Below are 20398 nucleotides of genomic sequence, written 5' to 3'. Positions count from 1 at the left end.
TTTAATAACCATGAGTATAAAGACATTTCATTAAGTTATTGTGTGTAGCTGTTTTGTGAGATCAAACAGCAGACTATGAAAGCACTGGTATTATGAATTTTAGGTATCATCATGATCTATATAATTTTTTTACTTTTCTGATTTTCTTTATATTGATAAAGAGGTGATCCAAATAAACCTTCTTATTGAATATATTTACAGACTGGATTTTTCCATCTGCCACATGGAGACTTTTTCATTGAGCCTGTTAAAAAGCATCCACTGGCTGAGGGAAGGTACCACCCACACATCATTTACAGGAGGCCGAGGCGGAGAGTTCCAGAGATACAGGAGTCAACCTGTGGATTAAATGGTATTGTTACCTGAACCTCCTCACTGGGTTGAGGGGTTTGCTTTGTGGTTTTTGATTTTTTGATTGTCTTATTACAAGGTTACCTGTTCTTATTCTAATGTGCTATCTCCTCCCCATTCTGTTGCCATAAAGTATGGAATCTTGTTTAAATAATTTCATTTCTCTCTATTCCTAAGTCTCTCTGTCTTGTTAATGGGAAGGGGGGGAGGAAGAAAAAGTCTCCTGTATCCCTGCCACATTATTGATGATACTCATATGATGAATTGGTGCTTCATAATGGTGCATTTGTGTTTTTCTTTTCTTTTTTTTATAACTGTCCTGAATCCCTTAGAGGAAGATAATGATTTTCAGTTTAGCAGTGCTACAATACATTAGTTTGGAATATTACCAGACAGCTCATCACATCTGCGTAAGGAAGGCAGATTTAAATGTTTGATGATGGTAATAATGTGTGAAGAACAACTGAAAAAGTCTCAACACGTTATCAAATGACTGCATCTCAACTTCTTTCAACTGCGTTGTGTTTCTAGTTCACTATGTACCAGGTATGATCTGAACTGTCCCACTCTGTCTTGTACTCAACAGTGTCAGTTCATTTTCAGAGAAAAATGACCCAAGGTTTGTTCCTTGGAATGCCTCACATTCTGTTTAATACTTAGGAGATAATGGACTCTTGGAAATTGGGACATTTTCTTAGATATTATATAGTTTCTCCTTTCTTCAAATATAAAACAATGCCAAAGGTTAACAAAAGGAGTCCAAAATATTATTTATATGTCTTGAGGATTTGGAAATCATGGATCTCAGAGGAAAAATAGATAAGTAATGAAGGAGTTAGGGAAGGTGGATCCTGATAAGGGTGTGTGTAGGGGACATCTAGAACTTGAGCTTTGCGAGAAGGAGAATGGAAGACTATGGGGAGAAAAAGGTGCAAGTAACTTAAGAATTTACCCATCATATGCTGAATAGCAATTTTTCTGGTTGTTTCTTTTAGCAGAGTATCTAAGCAATAAGGAAACTTTTGAATGTATAATGTTTGTGCACAAAAATGAACAGCTACTTTAATTCCTTAACTTTTAATACACTATTGCCAATTTGTCCTAAATGAGATAACTTATTATCTAAGTCTCTTTCTACATAGGACCAAGAGAAAAGAAGAGATGTAATCGTCTGGCTGATTTGACCTATATCTGTACTAGTCCGGATAACTTAGCCTCAATGTGATTTTTTAGGATTCTTCTGTTTGTCACTGATCCAGTCCCCTTGTATTATTGCCCAGTTCCCATTAAGCTTTGGGTGATGGGGAAAATTTGGTGTCTATGATTAGATACCTTTTAGATCACTAGTGTATCAGTATGACAGAGAGTTACCAGAATAGTAAGTGAATTTGGCTGGATAATTGCTCCTGTAGGCATAGATGCTCTGGAAAATGAGCCAGGCTGCTGCTCTCCCACGTATCTTGAATGCCTTCTCTCCCTTATAACACCTCTGTTGAGGTAGAGTTGATTAAAAATGAATTGAGAATAGCAGGTGGTTCATGCAGGCAAAATGAATGAATAGGAAAAGAGTGGAGCTTATAAATATCCTGCCCCCAGTTAGGTCACACGCAACACTACTTTTATAATGTTTGTCACACCATTGCATCATTTGTGCTTCTAGGCCAACCTTAAGACTTCCCAATCCCATGAAACCTTCTTTGACTAATCCCACTCTGAAGCAATCTTTGCATTGTAAATTGCTCCACACACAGCTTCTAGAATCTTCTCTTATATTTGCTTAGATCCTCAGGTTGTCAGAATTGAATAGCTCTGACAGAAGGACCTTTGCAGTGCCTAATGCAGTCTCATTTCACCAAAAAGTGATTGTTGTTCAGGGAAGAGGGTGGATTTTCAGAAGCGTAAACTGTTTGGTGTCAGAACAAGGTCCAGTTGACAGGCCAGAATTCTGTTATACCTCAGGCTTTATACTGCATCATGTTTATTTTTTCCTTGAATATACATCTTATCTCAGCAATCATTGTTGCAAGTCCTAGTAGAGTAAGGATCCTATCCCTCTCCAAAACAGTAGGTAGTGTGGTGTTAGATGCAAAGTAGAAACTCAGTAAGTCATTGAAATGACAAAGAGTGATTCACAGCCAAGAACATGAGACTAGAGTATACTGGTCTCTATGCTACATACCTTTGATATAAAGAAAAAAGAAATACACATTTGTTAGCTATTGTGGAATAAGCAGTTGTTGAAGAGCATCTCCTTTCCAAAGAAAATAAGTGTGATTCAATGACGAAATGTTAGGAAGAGATTCAAGAATAATCTAATGTGCCTGTGAGTGTTCTTAAACTGTACATGACATTTGGAATTTCAAATCTTGGTATATGGAAATGTACTTGGTCTTGCAGAACCCAGTAACTGCAGTGTTCCTATGCCAAGTTAACCTGCAGAAATTATAGAATTAACTGGCAGTAACAATTTCATTAGCCAACATTGAGGTACACTTCATGCTTAGATCAGTTGGTGCTGGGTTGGGGGATTGAGTTACTGTGATAATATAAAAAAAGACCACTTTTGCTATATGTAAAATATTCTGTCTTGGTAATGTTCAAAGCAGGAATACTCTCCCATATTGGAAGAAAAATGTGTTTTAAAATGATTCCAGAGCTTTAAGAGAGAAAATTTATCAATTACTTTTTTCCTGTAAAATCTATCTTTTCACTTATTTTTGTTTCCCACTTGAAAGGGTGCCCAGGAATTGCACAATAAGACTTACCAATATGGCCCGATGTAATTAAAGATTTTCTTTTATTCTGGGCTTTAATGTGTTGCTATCTTATTTTTGATTCGATCAGTTTTAACCAAATTTTCTTAACCATATACGAGTTTTATTTCTTTTCTGAGCCTTATGATTGCTGATTCCTGCCGATATCCTTGTTTTCTCTAGGTTCAAATTTTTGGGATTTATGGTAATTGGTTGAAAAATAGAGCTTGCCTGAGTTTAATCTAGAGCAAATTCCAAAACCTAATTGTATTGATAATGGCAAGCTCTTTTCATTTTGGCAGGAGTTGTGATTACACTGGAACTTGAATGGCTTGGAGATTCAAGTGTCTGGGGGAATTTGGTTCTAGGAAATGGGGAGGGGATGGCAGGAGTGGGGTAGTTAACACTGATCAGATAGGTCAGATGACACAGCTCACGGGTCCAGGCAGATCAGGCCTGTACTTGGGCTTTTATGCATCAGGACTCCAGGCTAGAAACAGAGTCTGGTTCCTGCCATGCATTCTTGTGTTCATAAGTCATTCATTCATTCCACAAATACCCGTTAGGTATCTTCTCTGGGCCAGGTGCTCTCTAATTGTGACTAGGGTGTAGTTCCTGAATATAGGGCATGGATAAGTAGGGATCCAGCCCTGGCTTTATCTATATACTGTATCTTAAAATCATGAGGAGAAATGGCGTCTCACTGCCTATATTGTGCTTTTTGTTACTCCACATTATGTTTGTGAAATTCAGCCATGCTGAGGCATGTAGCAATATTTCACTGATTTCTCTGTTGTAGAGAACTCTATTATGTGAATCCCTCATACTTGATACAATCTCCTGTGAGTACATATGAACTGCTTTCAGTTCTGGGCTTTTATACCTAATGTTGTAAAGGCTAAAGCTATTCTTTGTACTTGTTTCCTAGTACACAGGTTCATAGGGTTTTCTTGGGTATACATCTAGTAGTGAAATCAGTAATTAATAGGATATGTACATCTATGACTTTACCACAGAATGCAAAGTTGCTTTCTGAAGTTGATGTCCAAGAGTAGTGAATGAGAGTTCCCACTCTTCCATATCCTGTCCAATATTTGGTATTCTCACATTTAAATTTTTGCACATCTGGTGGGTATGAAGTGGTATCTTCCCCTGATTAATGATAAAATCACATGTATTCTATTGTGAATTTGGACTCCACATCTCCCGGATGACTGGCTTGAGGGTGCAGATTTTCAATGAATAGTTTTATCCCCTGTGCTCCGAGTCAAGGCCCAGACAGCCAAGTTTAGGTTTGTTTGCTAGTTGGTTCACTTTTTCACTTGTTCTATAATCTGTTCTATAATCTTTCACCTATTTGGGCCCCAAGCTTGCTTCCTGTGTTCAGGAAAAAGTAGGGAGCTGCTGGTGCCACAGGTCATGCTAGCTCCATGTATCAATCAGCCTTCATCCAAAGAAGCAGAATTAGTAGGAAATAGATAGTAAGAGACTTAGTGCAAGAAATTGGCTTATGTGATAGTGGGGGCTGGCTTGACAAGTCTGAAATGCATAGGGCAAGCTGTCGGGAACGTCAGACTGGGACTCTTGGGCATAGGCTGAAGCTGATGTCCACAGAGGGAATTTATTCTTCAGGGAAACTTCTGTGCTGCTTTTAAGGCCTTTCAACTGATTGAATCAGGCCCACCTAGATGATCAAGAATTACCTTCTTCACTTCAGGTCAATTTATTATCGACTTTAATCCTGTCTACAAAATACCTTCACAGCAACACCTAGATTTGTGATTGATTGAATAGCTAATGATTGTAGCCTAGCTAAGGTGACAGATCAAAACTCTATCACCCCCCATCTCTTGCTCTTCTCTCTGGATTCCTGCTTTCTTGCTTTAATTTTTTATCTTTTCTATTTTTGGTCACTGAGAATTTCCCTTTTTTTCATGCTTCAGCATTTTTAAGAGTTTAATACTGGGAGGATTTTTCAGAATTTCTAATCCACCCTATTGCCAGAAATCAAAGCTTTAAGTAGATTTATTATTTAATCCATTTAGAAATTGTTGAGTTGCTTTTTAAGTGTCATGCACAAGATTTTATTAAATATTAATAAATTTTAAATGTTACAACAACATTAACATTAGTGTTATGCAGCATGTCAGGTCACCAATCTGATGAAGTGGGTGTGTGAGTGTTTATAACTTTGTGTTTTTAAAAATTTTTTTAAAGCATCCAAAGTGTGCAGTCAATGGCTTTTAGTATAATCATAGAGTTGTGCATTCATCACCACAATCAATTTTAGAACATTTTCATTACTCCAGAAAGAAAAACCCATATGGTTTTAGCAGTCACCTCATCACCTCTCAATCCCTCTGTCCTTCCACAGTCCTACATAACCACTGATCCATTTTTATCTCTACAGATTTATTTATATTTACATTTTATATAAATGAATCCTAAAATATGTAGTACTTTGAGGCTGGTTTCTTTCACTTAGCATAAGGTCTAAAAATTATTTTTTTAATTAGGGAAATTGTAGGTTTACAAAAAAGTCATATAAAACATACAACATTCCCATATACCATCGCCATTGTTGACACTGCATTAGTGTTGTACCTTTGTTACAACCGATGGAAGAATATTAAAATAGTACTGTTAACTATAGTTCATAGTTTGCTTTAGGTGTATTTTTCTCCATATACCACCTTGTAATAGTGTCATATATTTGTTATAATTTATGAAACAACATTCTTATACTTGTACTATTAACCCCAGTCCAACGTCCACGACAGGGCTTACTGTGTTTTACAGTCCCATGTTTTATCTTTTAACTTTTGTTTTAGTAACATACAGGGCCCAAAACTTCCCCTTTCAACCACATCCAGAAACATAATCCAGCTCTGTAAATTATACTCAAAATAATGTGCTACCATCATCACCATACAATTCCAAACCTTTACAATCAACTTAAATAGAAATTCTGTACAAATTAAGCATCAGCTCCGCATTCTCTACCCTTTCTATCCCCTGGTAACCTATATTCTAGTTCCTAACTCTAGGAGTTGACTTCGTATAATTCGTATCAGTGAGATCACATAGTATTTGTCCCTCTGTGTCTGGTTTATTTCACTCAGCAGAATGTCCTCAAGGTTCATCCATGTTGCACATACATCAGGACTTCCTTCCTTTTTACAGTGGATTAATATTCCATTGTATGTATATGCCACATTTTGTTTATCTATTCATCTTTTGGCAGTTGTGTATAATGCCGCTGTGGACATCGGTGTGCAAATACCTGTTCGAGTCCCTGCCTTCAATTCTGTGTATATATCTAGTAGTGGGATGGCAGGTCATATAGTAATTCTATACTTAGCTTCCTGAGGAACTGACAAACTGCCTTTCACAGCAGCTGCACCATTTTTCAATCTCACCAGCAATGAATGACTGTTCCTGCTTTTCCACATCCCCTCCAACACTAGTAATTTTCTGTTTTTTTAATAGTAGCCATTCCAGTGGGTGTGAAATGATATTTCATTGTGGTTTTGATTTACATTTGCCTAACAGCTAGTGATGTTGAGCATCTTTTCATGTGCTTTTTAGCCATTTGTATATCCTCTTTGGAGAAATGTCTATTCAAGCCTTTCACCCATTTTTTAAATTGGGATGTTTGTCTTTTTAGTGTTGAGTTATAGGATTTCCTGTTATATTCTGGATATTAGACACCTATTGGATATGTGGTTTCCAAAGTGGGTTTCTCCCACTGAGAGGTGGTCTTTTCACTTTTGTGAAAAAGTCCTTTGATGTGTGAAAGTTTTTATTTTGAGGAGGTCCCATTTATCTACTTTTTCTTTCATTGCTTGTGCTTTGAGTGTAAAAGCTAAGAAACCATTGCCTGACACAAGATACTGAAGATACTTCCCTACATTTTCTTCTAGAAATTTTATAGTCCTGTCTTTTTTATTTAGGTCTTTGATCCATTTTGAGTTAATTTTTATATATGATGTGAGATATGGGTACTTTCATTCTTTTGCATATGGATATCCAGTTCTGCCAGTACCATTTGTTGAAGAGGCTATTCTATTGCAATTGAGTGAACTTGGCAGCCTTGTAAAAAATCAATTGGCCATAGATATGAGGGTGTATTTCTGAACTCTCAATTCAATTCTAGTAGTTGATATTGCAATCCTTGTGCTAGGGCCATACTGTTTTGACCACTATAGCGTTATAATATGCTTTAAAGTCAGAAAGTGTGAGTGCTCCAAATTCATCCTTCTTTTTTCAAGGTGTTTTTTGCTATTTGAGGCCGCTTACCCTTCCAAATAAATTTGATAATTGGCTTTTCCAGTTTTGCAAAGTAAGCTGTTGGAATTTTGATTGGGAGTGCATTGAATCTGTAAATTATTTTGAATAGAATTGACATCTTAATGATATTTATTCTTCCAATCCATGAACATGGAATGTTCTTCCATTTAGTTAGGTCTTCTTTGATTTCCCTTCGCAATATTTTGTAGATTTCTGTGTACATGTCCTTTACACCCTTGGTTAAATTTATTCCTAGATATTTTACTCTTTTAGTTGCTATTGTGAATGGAATTTTTTTCTTGATTTCCTCCTCACATTGCTCATTACTGTTGCATAGAAACACTATTGATTTTTGCATATTGATCTTGTACACCACCACTTTACTGAATTCATTTGTTAGGTTTAGTAGCTTTGCTGTAGAGTTTTTTGGGACTTTCCTTATAGAGGATCATGTCATTTGCAAATAGTGAAAGTTTTACTTCTTCTTTTCCAATTTGGATGCATTTTATTTATTTTTCTTGCCTAATTACTCTGGCTAGAACTTCCAGTATTATGTTGAATAACATTGGTGGTGCCAGTAGGCATCCTTGTCTTGTTCTAGCTCTTAGAGGGAAAGCTTTCAGTCTTTCAACATTGAGTATGATGTTAGCTGTGGGGTTTTCACATATGCCCTTTATCATGGTGAGGAAGTTTCCTTCTATTCCTGTTTTTCTAAGTGTTTTTATCAAGAAAATTGCTGAATTTTGTCAAATGCCTTTTCTGCATCAATTGAGATAATCATGTGTTTTTTACCCTTTGTTTTGTTGAAGTGATGTGTTACCTTAATTGATTTTCTTATGTTGAACCACCCTTGCACACCTGGGGTAAAACCCACTTGATTATGGTATATAATTCTTTTGATGTGCTGTTAGACTCAATTTTTAAGTTTTGTGTTGAGGGTTTCTGCATTTATATTTATTAGAGAGATTGGTCTGTAATTTTCTTTTCTCATAGTATCATTAGCAGGCTTTGGTATTAGGGTGATGTTGGCCTCATAGAATAAGTTTGGTAGTGTTCCCTCCTCTTCACATTTTTGGAAGAGTTTGAGCAGGACTGGTATAAATTCTTCTTGAAATGACTGGTAGAATCACCTGTGAAGACATCTGGTCCTGGGCTTTTATTTGGTGGGAGGCTTTAGATGACTGCTTTTATCTTTTTGCTTATAATTGGTCTGTTGAGGTCTTCTATTTCTTCTAGAGTCAGTGTAGGTTGTTCATGTGTTTCTAGGAATTTGCCCATTTCAACTAGGTTGTCTAATTTGTTGGCGTTAACAGTTGTTCATTTTATCCTCTTGTGATCCTTTTCATTTCTGTGGGGTCAGTAGTAATGTTCCCCCTTTCATTTCTGATTTTATTTATTTGGATCTTCTCTCTCTTTTCTTTGTCACTCTAGCAAAGGATTTGTCAATTTTGACATTTGAAAGAATGAACTTTTGATTTTGTTGATTCTATCCATTGTTTTTTAATTCTTGATTTCATTCATTTCTGCTCTTATCTTTGTTATTTCTTTTCTTCAACTTGGTTTGGGATTAGTTTGCTGTTCTTTTTGTTTGTTTGTTTGTTTGTTTTTTGTTTGTTTTCTCCAGATGTGTAGTTAAGCCTTTGATTTTAGCTCACTCTTCTTTTCTATGTAAGCATATAGAGCTATAAATTTTCTTGCCAGCAATGCCTTTGCTGCATCCTATAAGTTTTGATATGTGGTGGTCTCGTTTTCATTTGTCTCGAGATATTTACTGATTTCTCTTGCAGTTTCTTCTTTGACCCACTGATTGTTTGACCCATTATTTCACCTCTGTATGTTTGTGGATTTTCCAGTTATTGATTTCCAGCTTCATTCCATTATGGTCAGAAAAGATGTTTTGTATGATTTCAATCTTTTTAAATTTACTGAGACTTGTTTTGTGACTCAACATGTGGTCTATCCTGGAGAATGATCCATATGCCCTTGAGAAGAATGTATATCCTGCTGTTCTGGGGTGCAGTGTTCTGTGTATGTCTATTAGGTCTAGTTCATTTTTCCTCTTATTCAAGTTTTGTGTTTTCCTTCTTGATCTTCTGTCTGGATGTTCTGTCTATTAATGAGAGTGGTGTACTGAAGTCTCCAACTATTATTGTAGATGTGTCTATTTCTCCCTTCAGTTTTGCCAGTGTTTGCCTTGTCTATTCTGGGCACTGTGGTTAGGTGCATGTATATTTATGATTGTTATTTCTTCTTGGTGGATTGCCCCTTTTATTAATATATAGTTTCCTTCTTTGTTTCTTTTATCAGCTTTTGACTTAAAGTCTATTTTGTCTGATATTAGTATAGCAACTCTAGCTTTTTTGGTTACCATTTGCATAGAATATCTTTTTCCATCCTTTCACTTTCGTCCTATTTGTGTCTTTGGGTCTAAGGTGAGCTTCTTGCACTGAACCTAGAGCAGACATGGTTTTCAGCTTCTTGTGGGGAGTATGTGGACATGTTCTCATCCACTCCACTAACTAATCTCCCAGTCTCATTTCAAATTCTGCAACTTCTGTGAGGGTCCCCTCGCCTACACCTGCCTTCCCTAGGAAGACTGATATGCCCCTTTCCTGAGCTCACTCTGCATTTTTATGTGGCTCCTGGTTACCTTCTACATCATCTTCTACCATTCTCTCCTACTCCCTGATATTCCTTGAACTTGCCAGAAATGGTCTCATCTCAGGTCTTTTGTACTTGCTAGTCCCTCTGCCTAGAGCACTCCTCCTCAGATTTCTTCATGTCTCACTCTCTCATACAGTCCAGCTCTCTGCTGTCAGTCCCCCAATAAGAGAAACCTGATCACTATCTAAGATAAGTGTCTATCCATCACTCTGTAAACCCTGTACCCTGCTTTATGTTTTCCCACAGTGCATCTGCTATCACCTGACACTGTATGTAAGCTCCATATGGGAAAACACTTCATTGCTTTTGTTCTCTGCTGTGTCCCCACTGCCTAGGACAGGGTCTGCCATAGTAGGCACTTGATAAATAGTTGTTGAATAAATGAATGAATCATAGCTTCATTAGTGGTTACCTTGTTGAATTTGCTTTTTGTTTTCATCACTAGACTCATCTTTCTATTCTAAATAGCAAGCATGGTTTCTGATGCATAATAATTATTTGATAAATGTTTGTCAGTTGATTGAGTGAATGTTTTGTTTTGCGGTGTGGTCCTGCAGGCATGAATAGACAGTGGTCTTACCTGGTTAGGGTCTAAGCATCCTGTGAGCACTCAGAATCACCAAAGCAAGGCAAATGTGTTCTTCTGGCAACAGTTAATCTTAACTATGTATTTGTTCCATGGCTTGATGAATGCCAAAGTTTGGAAAAACAAACATTCCCACCCGCACACAGCCCCATTTATGTGCAGCAGTTGGAAATCTCATAAATAACAACATAAGTATTTCTTCATGGGGAAGGAAGTTTAGTTCAAATTAAAAAATAATTTTTAGGAAATTATCCATCTCATAAATAACAATATAAGTATTTCTTCATGGGGAAGGAAGTTTAGCTGTTAAATTAAAAACAATTTTCAGGAAATTATCCATGCACTTTATGCTTTGTATCCTCCCCTCTGAGGGCAAAGAAATGGATCACAAAGGTAATTTCTGGGCCAGTAAGCCACAACTTGGAAAGTTCTGGAATTTTATTCACATTGGTTTGTGTATCATTGATTGGCTTTCCTCCTATCAATATGTATTAATTTTTTGCTTTCTACGGGTCAGACACTAAGGGACACAGCTCTGAACATGTGAAGTTGGACCTTGACCTTTCTGACGGGCAGGTAGAATTATGTACCCCAACAAATACATAATTTTAATCCATGTCCCTGTGGGTGTGAGCCCATTGTGAATATGACCTTTTGAAGATGTTATTTTTAGTTAAGTATGGCCAAATGAGCAGGGTGTGTCTTTTAAAGAGAATCCAGAAGTCTCAGAAGTGAGAAAGGAGAGGACATTGCTGTGTGCTGGGCAGCAGATATACAAGCCAAGAAAACACAAGGATTGCCTGATTGCCTGCAGCCAGTACCAGAATGGTACAGACTCCTGGAGAAAGCAACCCTTGCTGCTATCTTCATTTTTGACTTCTTCTGGCCTCAAAACCATGAGCCAAAACATTCCAGTTGTTAAGGCAAAACCAGTTTTGTGGCATTTATGATAGCAGCTCTTGGAAACTAAGACATGAACTTACAATTTAGTGGGGGAAGAACTTAAACAAAAATTATATGAACATTGTGACACCTGCTCTGAGAGTGTACAGCAGACAAACTTGATCTAGTTGGAGGTTTAGGGATGTTCTCCTTCTGGTGAGCCGTAAAAGATGGTTAGAGATTCCTGGGGAGGCATTTTCCCTGAGATCACATCTGGAGAATATTCAGCATCTGAGGAATAGTGTCCAATGGTCAGTCTACCTGTCCATTTTTCCTCTATTTCTTTCAAGCTATGAGCAGTTAGTTAGCAACAGAAGATTGTATGCACGCCCATGAGGTTCAGGCAGGGTCAGCTTCATTGGCCTGTGACCAGTGCAGTGACACAGCCCTGTGCTCAGAAGATCCTGCACTTGGGGCTTAACGCTCTATGTCACCAACTTGAAATTCTTAATCATTTTATCTTTGAAGCTGTGTTTTGTAAGTAAAGTCTGATGGGACAGTGGAACATGTGCCCCAGGCCTGGGTTCTCAGCAGGTGTGTGGTCCTGCCTTCTGCCAGCTCCCTGTCTCCTTGGACTGGTCCTCAGCCACCCACTCCCAGGCCCCTTGGTGCTCCAGCCTTACCAGGCTTCTCCCTCTCTGCTCTTGCTAGAGACGTGCTACCAACCTTGGCACAGAGGCAGTGACCAGGTAACATCCATGAGGGAAACCCTTGTTCCACTGTCATCCTTGATCCCTAGCAGGAGTCTGGGCATGGATGTGGGGAGAGTCTGGCTCAGGTTCATAATGTCTTGTAGGAGGCGTGGGAGCAGTTGTCCCCATCCCAAGCTGGCAGTGCCATGGTGTGTTTTGTGGACAACTTGGAGGGGGACCTCTTACCTGTCCCCTGTCCAGGTACTGAACATATCCTAGTGCAGAGTTTGCAGTCCCTTGGGGGTCTCCCTTCTGCTATCTGGCAGGTCCAGAAACTGAGTCTGGACCCAAGGTCTCTAATATCTGGGAGAGAGAGTAGGCTCATGGAAAGGAAAGATTGATTTCACTGCCCCTGGCCAGGTCCCTGCATTTTCATTTCAATCTGGGCTCTGCAAATTGTGTAGCTGGCCCTGGGTTTAGAGTTGTTATTGCTTGCCAAAAATTAAAGCTAAACTGACGCATATCAATGACACGTCTGAGAGTTGCTGAGTAATTAGCCATAGATGGAAAGCAATTGTTATTAGTCATTTTTAGTCTTGCTTGTACATAAACAAACAAGTTTAAAATATTTCTGTATTCATAGTAGAATTTAGAGGGAATCAGAATTGAGAGTACCTTTTTCTAGTGCCAATTCTGTCACTCCCTAATTTGGACAAATTACATAAACCCCTGGTCTCCACTTCCTCATCAGTAAGAGGAAGGGATTGGAAGATCTGTATGGAGTCTGTTAGCTCTCAAATGTTATGAGACAGTTTTTGTTTTTATTCTGCAGTATTTAGAGAGAAAGCAATGTTGACATTCTTCATTCATACCAAGTGTGGTTTACAATCTGTCAAGCAGGTTTGTACACACTGGTGTCTCACGTTTCAAAGTAAAGATCTTGGATCCATCCCTCCAGCAAACTCGAGAGTCTCATTCCCAGAGGGCTTTCTCCTCCTGGGCCTTCTGCCTCCTTTGCACCTGTGCCCCATCCCAAACACCCATACCTAAAACTTCAGTGCACAGGCTGCTGTATCCTTCACACTATCCCCGACCCAAAAGGGCTAGCCAGGACTGGCAGGGGCCTTTAAGTGAATTTGGCTGGTCCATCATCACAAGCCAGAACATGGAAGTTCTGCTCAATGGCAGACCTAGAAACTGATTCTGGACCCAAGATTCCTAATATTTGGGAGAGGAAAAGAGGTGGGGTATGACATTGTAGCAAGATTAGAGGGCCTGTTTTTCCAGGACATGGCTCTGGATCCTGGTAGTTAGATTTGTAAGAACACGTATCATACCATTTCTCTTGAAATGTGGTGCTTAGTTTAAAAGACTCTACATGTATTTGAGTAGTGTCACATACAGTGAGGTTATTATTCTAAGTTCAGGACCTCATACGTTAGATTTACAGTATGCATATGCATGTGTGTGCGCACACGTGTGTGTTTAAAGCATTCATCATATTGCACACTTGTGGCTCTAGGAGGTAATGAAGACTTGGTCACCTTGGGTGACTCAGGGTTTTATTCCTTTCTCTCTAAATATATCATGTTGAAAGTCCAATGTACTCTCTCAGTCTTTGTTTAACTGGAAAGGGACAATCCAAGCCCCTTAAAAGAGGCTTTCAGTTGCTGGAGAAATTGTGCTAATAGTGCCTCTGTCAACCCCACCAGCCAACCCAGCCCCACTGCTGCACTCCTTGTCACTGGCTGAACTTCTGAGGAAATCTCTGCTGCTGAATTTACAACAGAAAGGGGCGAAAGTTTCATTTTCTATGAAGCCCACCTCTTCCACAATCCCATCCCCTTAAAAAATGCTCAGTTGGAAATCAGGTCTTCTGAACATCAAACATTTGCCATTTACCTCTTCTTCCCGCTGGAATCATCAAAAGGCAGAGTCCCTAGGACTGGCCTCATCCTTCCTAGGCCAGGTCAGCACGATGATGTGAAAACTGACCAACATGGCGAGTTTAGCTGTGGTGCTGATGCTGGTGTGCAGAAGACAGGCAACTGTTAATGCAGATCTGGTATGAAAATAAACTAACACAATATCTGCAACTAAGCATCATTCGTAACCAAAGTAAAGAGCAGATGATCTAGGAGATGAGAGGTTAGAGCCGAATATTTGTTTGTTATTAGCTTTCGGTCTGCCTTCAGACCTTTTCTGGTCTCATTTCTCCTGGGAATGTGCAGGAGATGTGTCTTGTTGAGAGAATAAAAGACTATTTTAATTTGCATAGCTTCTATTTTTTGGAAACCATCCCAGCTGAAGGCAGACTTTCAGCATTGGGATGAAGGGAAGCAGAAGCTTGCTTAAATGGAAATGTTCTGTACTTTAGGCCTCAGTGAAAAAAGACCAAAGGGCAGGGTTTGTTTTGTTTTTTTACTTTTTATTTTGAAATAATTTCAAACGTACAGGACAGTTTAAAAAATAATATAAACCCCAAACAGAGAACTCCAACATATCCCCATTCCCCCAGATACCCAGGTCCACCAAGTTTAGCATTTTGCCACATTTTACCACCTTTGCCCTTTCTTTCTTCCTTCCTTCCTTTCTTCCTTCCTTTCTTTCTTCCTTCCTTCCTTCCTTCCTTTCTTCCTTTCTTTCTCCCTCTCCCTCCCTCTCTTTCTCTCTCTCTCTTTCTCTCTCTCTCTCTCTCTCTCTCTCTCTCTCTGTCTTTCTTTCCTCTTATGAAGATTGGAGAGCAAGCTGCACACTTCATACTTCTTAAACACATGATACTTCCATGCACTTTTCCTACAAATAAGGATACTCACTTATATAATCACCTTAAGTACAGTTTTCAAGTTCAAGAAATTTAACATTGATATAGAGCTTACATTCTATGTTTCAGTTTTTTCTTATGTCCCAATAATACCCTTTTGAGCTGTTTCTCCCCCATTCTTAGATACCATCCGGTAACATGTATGGCATTTAATTGTCATTAGCTCTTTAGTTGATCTTTCTTTTTAATGGAAACAATTAAATACAACATAAATCTTCCCTCCCTTCCCCTCCCAAGCATTCCATTCAGTGCGACTAATCACATCCATGATGCTGCAGCACCCTCACTGCCATCCATCACCCCAAGCAGAAAACCTACACTCGTTTTGCACTAAATCCTCATTGCTCCCCAATCCCCACCCCAATCCCCAATCTGTATACAACTTTCGGTCTCTGTGAGTTTCTGTATGCGCTGTAATTTGTGTGTGTGTGTGTGTGTGTGTGTGTGTGTGGTTACCATGGAGTTTAAATTTAACATTTTTAACCTTTAACAATCTTGTTTATTTTGATAATAACTGAACAACTTAAACTGCATATATACGCTACGTTCCTGTACCCCTTTGTCCTCCCACCTTTATGTCATTCTTGTAACAAATTACATTATTTATATATTATGTGCCCCAAGCCATTGATTTATCATTACATTTTATGCATTTGTCTTTTAGATCCTGTAGGAAGTAAAAAATGGAGTTAGAAATAAAAAATACAAAAATACTGGTATTTATGTTTACCCATGTCATTTTCTTTACTGGAGATCTTTATTTCTTCATGTGGCTTCAGTCAGTTGTCTAATATCCTTTGTTAAATTTTGGGAGGTTTTCAGTCAGTTTTTCATTGAATATTCTCTCTGCCCCTTTCTGTCTTTTCCTTCTGGAGTGCCCACAATGCATATATTGGTTTGCTTGATAGTGTCCCACAAGTTCCCCAGGCTCTATTCACTTCATTGTTTCCTCTTTCTGCTCTTTAGACTGGAAGATTTCCACTATCTTAACTTAAAGTTCACTAATTCTTTTTTCCACCACTCCAATCTGCTGTTGGTCCCCCCTAGGGGATTTTTAATTTCTGACACTGTGGTTTCAGCTCTGTTTGGTTGCTTTCACAATTTCCATCTCTATTGATACTCTCTTTGTATTCATCTATTACTTCCTGATTTCCTTTAGTTCTTTGTCCATGCTTTTCTTTAGCTCTTTGAACCTATTTAGGGCCATTTTTAAAAAGTCTTTGGAATGCCACATCTTATCCTCCTCATTGATCATTTCTAGTGTTTCAGTCTTCTTCCCTGGGCCATCACATCCTGTTTCTTTTTATGTTTTGTAATCTTTTGTTGAAATTTGGACATTTTGATATTTTAATATATTATTGCTGAAATTTAGACTCTGAGGCGTCTGTTCCTTAAGCTTGTATACAGCTACTGATATGGCACAACTTTCCTTGAATGACAGGAGCTAACAAAATAATAAGGCAAAAAGAAAACACTTGCCATACTTTGCAGGTTGCCCTGTGTAACTGCTCTCCTTCAATACTTAGCCATACAGTGAATTTGGAGAAGAGCTCCAGGTCAAAGCATAGGGTCCTCCTAATCATTTTTGGGTATTCCTCTTGTCTTGGGCACACACATTTGGCCCTGGGAATTCCCCCTTAGCTTGGATATGAATGTCCCCTCTTCCCTAGGAAACAGTTTCCTCACAGTCCTCAGCACTGCACTGTATGTACTATAGGCGGCAATTCCTGGTCCCGGGCAGCATGACTTAACTGCTCTCCCATAGGGTTATGTAGGAGAGCTCAGTGAGTCACCTTCTACATGCAGGGCAAGTTCTGGTATGGTGGGTCCCTCAGGCCACCCCAAGACACGTTTGGCCAGACATACATGTTCCCAGTACGAGCATAAGGGTCACCCACTCTCTCCAGATTCAGGACCAGAGATCTGTGCTGACGTGCAGACCAGCTCCACACTGGGTGGCTCCACACCAAGCTCCCGACGGGGTAGCCAAGGGACCAGCCAAGGTGCCAGGGATAAGTAGTAAAGTTTATTAAAGAAAGAGAGAAAGAATACACGTTAAAGAGAGAACACAGGCATGTTCAAGGGAGAAGCATGCACTTTGTGGCAGTGGGTTAGCTTGTTACGTAGGAAAGTTTTACAGTGATTTTCTTTTTTCAACCTTTGAACACCAGGTATCTTCTTTGTTCTAGGAGGAGACAGTTATTGCAGTTATTGGAACTTGTGACCTGCCCTTGCATATCTAAAATTTGTCTTTGGGCAAATGTTTGGCAACCTTTATGACTCCACGCTTTCTGTCATTAGCTTAAGAATTTGCTTTGGGCCTATGATTTTACAAGCTTTTATGGGTTTGGGAGGTTTTGGAGCTTTAGAGGAAATTTTTGTCCCATGAGGTTTGCAGCTGAAGTTTGCAGCTCTGCATTAACTCTTTCAAAGCTGAATAGAAGACCAGGGACTACAACCTTGATGCCCTATTCTATCTTGCCTCAACTTCCCCCTGAAAGAATTGAACACCTTAATCTTAAGGGGGTGCTGAAGGGTGAAAATCCAACTTCTGAAACTTCTTTTGCTTTTTTAAGGACAGTAGATCCTGCCTGCAAGGGTATAAAACTCTTTCTCTACTGTAGTAAGGGTGGGGGTGGGCTGGTCCTGGTCTGGAGCAGCTTGATATTCTCAGGTGAGCATGAGCTTAGCATGAAATGCTTGTAGTCTGTTGGAAACAAATTTGACAAGTAGGTTAAATATGTATGGGCCAAATGTAAGAATGAGAAGAAAAGGAATTAAAGGACCTAGGAAGGAAGGATCCAAGTAGTTAGATTAGGTAGATGCAGAAAGGATGTCAGTTACTTCCAATGTTGTATTTAATTTGTTGGGATTGTTCCCAAAGATCCTGTATGTTTTCTTGAATTTCATCTGAGTGGTTGACATAAAAACCTTGACAGGTAATCCTGGAAGGTTCCAACTCCTCAGAATTTATAGGGATCTTTCCTTTACAGCAGACTGCTTCCCAACATGGGGTGTCCATGGTAAACAATTGCAAAATACCAAAAATAAGAACTGCTGGATTTTGACCAATAGCGAAAAGAGTTTGTGTAGAAAATGCAGTATTTGATGCACGCTCTTTGTTTTTTCTATCATTCCCTTAATCTCACTTTTCTAAGGAAGTAGAGGGGCACACTTTGGCAGCTGGTTGTGGCATTAGCTTTTTATTTTCATCCAATGGAACATGATATATTGGATGCTTTTTCAGAGGAAAAGCATTAAAACCTTCCTGCAGACCAAACTTGCTGGGACGATGCTGGCAGTCCATTTAGCACTTGCTGGAGGCCTTTTAAGACTGGCTTTATCCATTTTGCTGAACTCTCCAGGAATGTCATGAAAAGCAGTCTTAACGCATACCTTGTTATTCCCCAGCAGACCATGGCAGAGAGCAGTTCTGATGTTCTCTATAATTGAGACAGGGAATTCTTTGGACATCTCTGATGATATGTGACAGGAAGGACAGCTCAAACTTATTTTTGTAAAGCCCAACAGGGGTCAAGCATCATTATTGGAATGTCTTCTGCACAACAACCATTTTGTAAACATCCTGGGGGGAAATGCAGAATTTACTCTCCGCAGGAGGCTTGTGCTATCTTTCCCTGTTTGTAATTACCAGGGATGAAAGTAGATGCAAATTGGTAGGCCGTGAACACAAAAATGCTGCATGAAACCATCTGATGGATTACTACTGATAACTGTTGGATAATGTTGGTATCACAACTGCTACTTTGGGGTTAACTGAAACATGCAATGAATTTTATGCTTGCAAACAAATTACATTTTAAGAAGCCATAAGAATTCTCTATTCCCAAAAGAAAACAGTGCTATTCAGAACTTTTGCTATGTGGCCCTAGAAAAATTAAACAAGTTATAAGCTTCCAGATGTCAACCTGTAATATTCTAAATTCATAGTGGCTAGGATGCCCCTTGGCTCCAGAGGTTGAGTCAACTATAGAAGAGGTTCCCTTTCCTTGGCGACATCTCTACCCCTATCACTGTCATTTCATGGCCTGTGCTGGACATTTCCTGACCTCTCCAGCAGCTTGAAGCCGAGGCGCACTTCCCTGATTAGGCCAGTAGGAAGCTAGGACCTTAGGAATAACAAGAGAACAGATGTGGGGTGGGTGGCTAGGGTGGACCAAGATCAGAAATTGGCCTAGAGTCTAGACCAAGAGCCAGTGGACTGCAGCTCACTGGCCAAATTCAGCCTGCCACCTGTTTTGAACAGCCTATAATTAAGAATGGATTTTACATTTTTAAATGGTTACACTTTAAATGGTTATATAGTAGCTGTTTAATCTTTGCGATTTTGCCTCTTGGCTGGCAAAGCCTAAAATGTTAGCTATCTGGCCCTTTAATTGAAAGGTTGGCGGACCCCTGATCTGGACCAGTGGTTCTCAAAGGTTGCCGGCCTGACTAGCAGCATCGGGGTCACCTGGAACTTGTTAGCAGGAGCTCAGGGGCCCAGCACTTTGTGTTTTAATGGGCCTTCCAGGTGATTCTGATGCTCACTCCAGTTTGGGAACCATTGATTTAGACCATTTGTTTGTTAGTTCATTCAGTCATTTATTCTTGAAAAAAATGGAAAGGGGACTGCCGGGGCAAATTACCTGATCGCTCTATTCTTGGGTTCTCTTATCAGTTAGGGTTGCTGGGAGGGTTAAAAAAGCTAAAACATGTAAAACATATTAAAGTAAATGTTCAATGCATATTAACTGCTGTTAACCCTCAGGAAGATCCCCAGGGTCCTCCTCCAGGAGGCTGGGGGGCATTTCTCAAGCCCTGACCAGAGGCCTCGGCCCTTCTGTCTTCAGCGAAGCGCCTCGTGCAGGGCCTCAGCTGCCTCTCCTCTTTCCGCGCCAGCCTCCTTCCTCTCAGCCCCCTGGGGGTTTTCATCACTTCTCTGCTGGCCCTAAAAATAAGCTCACATACTTTTTTCATGATTCACTATGGGGCAATCAGGGTAATAAAAATCACTCGCAGGGGAGAGAACTGTGGTGAGAATTTAACTAGCCATGTGTTAGCACAGTAAATTGAATGCTCAGTACATGTTGCCTGCCATTGTTATTATTTTGCAAATTTGCTATTGTTATTCAAAAGCATATGGTAAGTAGGCCTGAGAGCCAGTGGGATTTTGGTCTCCAATTGCAGGGGAAGCAGGGAACCTCTCCACTCCCCCGGATGGCTTGGCCCTCCCTGTCTGCTCCTGAGAGCCCTAGAACGGGGTGAGCCCAGGCTCTGACATCAGATAGATCTGGGTGCTAATCTTGCCACTGAGCAGCTCCTGACTTTGGGCACATTTCTGAGGTTCTCTGAG

The 20398-nt window shown here is 39.6% G+C and overlaps 1 protein-coding gene across 1 annotated transcript in view; it reads left to right on the top strand.

The window, feature by feature from the left end:
- ADAMTS12 (ADAM metallopeptidase with thrombospondin type 1 motif 12) overlaps positions 1-20398 on the top strand; it is a 459352-nt gene that overhangs the window by 181515 nt on the left and 257439 nt on the right. Inside the window, exon 3 of the mRNA XM_037799243.1 lies at positions 202-352. Within this exon, the coding sequence (XP_037655171.1) occupies positions 202-352 (151 nt within the window). The remainder of the gene's footprint in view (positions 1-201; positions 353-20398) is intronic.

The sequence above is a fragment of the Choloepus didactylus genome, chromosome 11 (genome assembly GCF_015220235.1).
Source record: "Choloepus didactylus isolate mChoDid1 chromosome 11, mChoDid1.pri, whole genome shotgun sequence".
Classification (NCBI taxonomy): domain Eukaryota; kingdom Metazoa; phylum Chordata; class Mammalia; order Pilosa; family Megalonychidae; genus Choloepus; species Choloepus didactylus.
This window is presented reverse-complemented; position numbering and strand designations above follow the sequence as displayed.